General features: G+C 36.0%; 1 protein-coding gene across 1 annotated transcript; it reads left to right on the top strand.

Annotated features, from left to right (window-relative positions):
* Window positions 1-2,413: 2,413 nt before the first annotated feature.
* LOC141816395 (uncharacterized) lies at window positions 2,414-4,993 on the top strand (the record flags this gene model as incomplete). The annotated part of the gene is given in 5 exon segments (XM_074704180.1): window positions 2,414-2,507; window positions 3,082-3,441; window positions 3,509-3,614; window positions 4,202-4,288; window positions 4,701-4,993. Coding segments are annotated over 5 exon segments (749 nt in total), but the record flags the coding sequence as incomplete, so codon positions are not given.
* Window positions 4,994-5,340: the final 347 nt, after the last annotated feature.

Genomic DNA, 5,340 nt, shown 5'->3' with positions numbered 1-5,340 from the left:
GAGTGGAGTGGATGAGGACGTGCTCCCAATAAAGGGAACAGAGACGTGAGTCTGACCTAGCTTAACTAAGTATCTACAACAATATCTACTCTATTTCTCATTTCTAGTATATCATCATAACTTAAAACCTTAGTATCATCTTTGCTTTCTCCCGTACACATTTTATCTCTTGTAAATACAAAATATTATCATAATAATTGTATTTACTACCTCCATTGCTTTGCAGTTAGCGTTTCTGCGCTATATGTTTCACATATAAGACAATCGGTATACTTATCATCTTATCCAACATAGTATGTGAGAATTTTTGCATATTTAATATTACATTTAAGTTCTTATGGAAATATAGTGGCGCTTGTTGAGACGTTGCAGTTGAGTCTTAATGCATTCCTTTCGAGAAATAACGTAATATTAGCACAATAGTTTGATAGATTCATACATAATATTTGCCTATGTTTTACGTTGATTGACAACCTAATGCAACCTTCCTCCTTTAGCCGAACTTGGGACTGTTTATGATGGAGTTTATTTACCATGGGTGGAGTTATTAATATTTTTCATTATCAGTGGTAAAATATGTAATTTTTTAGTGCAAAGATTTTCATTTAGCTTATATCCTTCTCTTCATGGGTTCCAGCTCATATCAATACACCGATAGCCTAATCTTGTGTACTTCATGTAGCAATGTTGCCTGCTAGGACTTCTATAATTAGTGATCAATTGATCTTGTTGCTGATGGTGGCGGAGTATGGAGAGGTGGTTGTGGTGGATGAGGGCATAGAACAGATAGGTATCCTTGTTGCCTCATTGCAATCATGCAGCTATATCGCTGATCCTTGTTAGCAAAAGTGCAAGTATCCGTTCTCAGCTCAACATGCTTCATCTGTCTGACTCATCAGATGTCTCCAGCTCCAACACCATTTCATCTTAAATGACTGTCTGACTCATCAGATGTCTCTAGCTCCAACACCATTTCATCTTAAGTGACTGTCTGACTCATCAGACGTCTCTACCTCCAACATCATTTCATCTTAAGTTCTTGTCTCAAGAGGAATGTTGGCATATTAAAATCCTCTTGCCACCTGAACCAACCTTTGTTATTTGTTTTCTTTCTTCTTGTCACTTTGTTCCAATGTGTCACCCTGATTTGTCTTTGTTAGTAAAGCTCCAGCCTCCTCGCAAGCCAGGCAATCTTACTTAGCCATCTTTAAAGGTTTTGTTAACCTCTGGTTTCTATTTTATGATGGCTCCTTGTCAAGTATGTGGCGAAAGATTTATTTGTTCTTATTTATTGCTGCATCCTAAACACTTTGTCTGTGCCTATTTTACTAAATTTTTATTAAATTATTCTCGATTAGTGCTCTTACCAAATCAGTTAATTGCTTCATCACATTTTATCTTTTCCACTCTGCTCTTAGAATCTCCAAATACTAAGTCAATTGATTGAGTTGTTGAAGCTAACATTGTCTAGCTTCTATTAACCTTGTATCACCTACCTATTCCATCTAACCATTTGCATCCAGCTAACCTGTTCATGCTCTTACCTTGATGCCACCCACACCACATCAAAAGCAACTTTGCCTCTGCTAGAAGATAGCTAAACCCTTTCAACGTCACTCTACTGCTCCCTCATCATTCCTGCCCTCTGCTACCCTGTTGCCTCTCATTACTTGCAACTGAAATGAATTCCTATCTTGTGAATATATTCTTCTCTTGTTGTCTTCCTCCTTTTCCTACTCCATTCCTTATACAAACTTTGCCCTCAATACTTGAATTGAACTATGATCACAGTGATTCAGTTTTTGCGCCCCATATGAAATGGATTCCTTTGATTTTCGCTGACCAGATGTTTCTCTAGCCTTCTTCTGTTACTTGTTTGGGTTGTGCTCCTATGCTTGAGAAATTGGGAAATCAAATCAGACATGGCTGATGCCAATTCATTTTATTTGAAGAAGATTTGACTTCTTCCAGTTATATTTGAAGAACTTTCTGAGAACTTCACCAAGCCTCAATAAGGTTAGTTTCACTATGTTACATTCAACTTGCTATCTCAAACCTTGAACATATTATTTCAAAAATGATTCTTAAGTAGCTAATTGGTATCTGGTTATTGGCAGTTGTTAAAGTTGTGTAAAGAGTAGGGGTTGAACATTTTGAACTGATGAAGTTGTGTAAACAGTCAAATCTACATGCCTTCATTTAAGGGCTTGGAATAAGGCTGTTCCTCATATACGGTAGGCTTTATATGTATAATTTTAATCATATTAAGTACAAGTATTTGCTTTCTTTCTTATGAACAAAGAACATGATATACTCATTTTGATGTTAACTATAAGTTTGGTCCGTTACAATTGTTTCATATATTGCAAATTCACTTGAATGTATTAGAAATTTATTTTCTTTGATATGACAGGCACAGGCTATGTTTGTAGCACTTATTTTGGTGTGACGCCATACCCATCTGATATAATAAGAATGTTCAACTTCAATAGTGAAGTATGCAACAGGTATTTTTTTTCAATAATCATTTGAGACATTTTTTGAATTGGTTGTGGATATTCACCCATGTATCATGAGGAATGACAAAACAAGCCTTGGGTTTGGGACAAAAATGGTCGTGGCCATTATTCTCTAATATTTGGACTCATGCATGTGCCCCTCCATAAATGTGTTGGATGCATACTCGTAGTTGACTCTCGGCACCACTATGGGTCTGGTGAAAGATTTTGGAAAATTGGTTAACTGCATTAGCACTCTAGCTTGAATTTGGCCAATGTTGGTGTTATTAGGCTTGTGCCAGAAATTTTGCATTTTGGGCAGAAAATTAAGATATTACGCAGCCTTACCTTGCCTTTGGCAAGAGGCTGTTTCCAGGATTTCGAACCCGTGACCTCTAGGTCACATGACAGCAACCTTACCGTTGCGCCAAGGCTCCCCTTCATATCATTAAGATAACAATCACACTAAAAATTTCTGAGAACTATTCTTTTTTTTACTTCAGTTCAAATAATTTATTTTCATTCAAAGTGATTTGTGTTTTTAAGCTTTGTTATCCAGTTCATATCATTGTACATTATGCAGGATTGTTCATGTACCTGTTTCTGATCTCTCCAAATCACTTGATGACTTTGTGCCCTCAGAAATAAATGGCAAACAGCCATCTATGCTTCCTGAATCTGCTGAATGCAGCAATTCAGTGGATATATCAGAAGCACCAATTCAAAATTTTGATCTTATAAAGGAGAAATCTCTGAATGATGAACAAACATCAGGTATGTCTGATGTTGGTGAATCTCAACATGTTGCTTCAAGTGTATGTCCCTCTGGTGCAAATGATTTGGAGCTCGGACATGATACACCAATATCTGACAAACTTGTCAATAAGGGAAGGCAAGCACCATTAGAAACCATGAAGCAGTGGAAGACTAACGGCTTTAGTGGGTAAAACAGATCTACCACACTAATAGGAAATGAACTCTTCTAACTTATTGTTCTTTAATGTCTGTAGTTTGATAGTTGCTGCACCAGAATCTGAGGTGGGGACAATAGTTCACAAGCTTCTACCCCTTCTTGCATATTCTGCACCCTTCGCAATTTACCATCAATATCTTCAGGTGGTTTATTTGTTGGTTGTTAATCTTAATTGTTAATTATAACTTTGCAATGATTGAGGAAATAGAGGGAGAACTTACCCTCAGCTTCCTAAATCACTCCACTTTCCAAGTGTCTATGAAACAGAGGATTATACTTGCAAATCCTTCAATCCAAATGAAGCCTAGATTTTGAAGTTCTCTTAGATTTATACTTGATAGTGGATCTGCTCAATGAATCGTGGTTTCTTTTTGCTATATTTTCTGCCCCTAGTCGATAAACGTTTCTGTTCCATTAGTGAACCTACATATTATGCCTCTAAGATATCCAATTAATGAAAATTGTCTCATGAACCAATTTAATAGTGTGGTCTCCTATTTAGTAAAGGCTCCTCCCTGACTCATCTATCTGCTAAGCTAATGTGGTTTCAGTGTAAATGTAATAATTGATTTTGATGTTTTCCTTCGTGCACTATCTTTGGAATTTGATTACATTTGGATTTTCCTAGAATGCTTATTGTAGTTTTATATGATATTTTTAAACTCAATTTCAGTTTGTATTTTATTTTGCCATCTCACCCTTATTATGCTTCACATTGTTATGTTTTCAGCCCCTTGCAGCATGCATGCACAACTTACAGACTTCCAAACTAGCAATCAGTTTGCAAATTTCTGAGCCTTGGCTTAGGGAATACCAGGTATCTCCTCTAGAGACCAAATGATTTTCATTTGTACAAAGATGTTAGGAAAACACAATTTATAATTGTCACTCATAATCGGCTATTGTCATATATTTTATCACATTAGAGAAAATCCAATACTAATAAATTAATTTGGTAAAGTTGAATTACTATCTTGATGATGATTGTATTTACCTTCCAGGTAAGTTTTTAATTGATGCAAGAAATTTGGGAACTATTAGTTTATGTTTCATCTGCACTAGAAATTCAGCTATACTATACTGTGATATATTAGATTACCACTATAACTCAGACTCTTATTGATCAATTAGTCAATCTTGTAGAAACTCATTCAGCAATTAGTCAAACTCATTTTGATTTACCCATGTTGTGTTTGTGGATAAGTAAATCAAATTTTGTGATGGAGCAGGTTCTTCCATCACTAACTCACCCAATGATGCAAATGAGCAGTTTTGGCGGCTACATTCTTAGTGGAATCAGAATCCGCAACAATGTTCCAGGCAGCGTATAAATGCTGCTTTTGCTCCGTGGTTCTCTTCTATTTAAACCTTAAGAGGGCCTTTCCTGACTGTGGTTGTGATTGTCTTCGGCTGTAGCATTCATTTAACTTACTATAACCTGATAATTATGAGATTTTTCGGAGTGCAGCCATCTTGTTGTACATGTATTTATCATATATAGTATCTTGGTCCTACAAAGTAATTTGTTCCTTTTTGAGAAATCATAATGACCTAAATCAAACCCCTGAAGCTTGAGATTCCTAGCCCAACCTCGTCAGGAAGAAGCAATTGGTTAATGCAGCTAGTGATTTTCTACTCTTCCAAAATGTTGTTCCATACCGTTTTCATTTTGAAGATTCCGAAATGTTTACATTTTGAATTACCAGTTGTGATTTCTTAACCTATGAACTTTGTGATAGCTATATTAGTATGCAACTTTCTTTCAATTTCATGTATATTTGTGAAGATCAAGTCGCTTCAATTATGTTCAGCTGTTAATTATCCAATTCTTTAATTGTGACTTTTGAGTGTGCTCACTACTGGCAACAT

This window comes from Curcuma longa, unplaced genomic scaffold (genome assembly GCF_044706935.1).
Source record: "Curcuma longa cultivar G26 ecotype Majalengka, Jawa Barat unplaced genomic scaffold, ITB_CL_G26_1.1 contig_16463, whole genome shotgun sequence".
NCBI lineage: Eukaryota > Viridiplantae > Streptophyta > Magnoliopsida > Zingiberales > Zingiberaceae > Curcuma > Curcuma longa.
The sequence above is the reverse complement of the archived record's forward strand: the minus strand, read 5'-3'. Positions and strand labels throughout refer to the sequence as shown.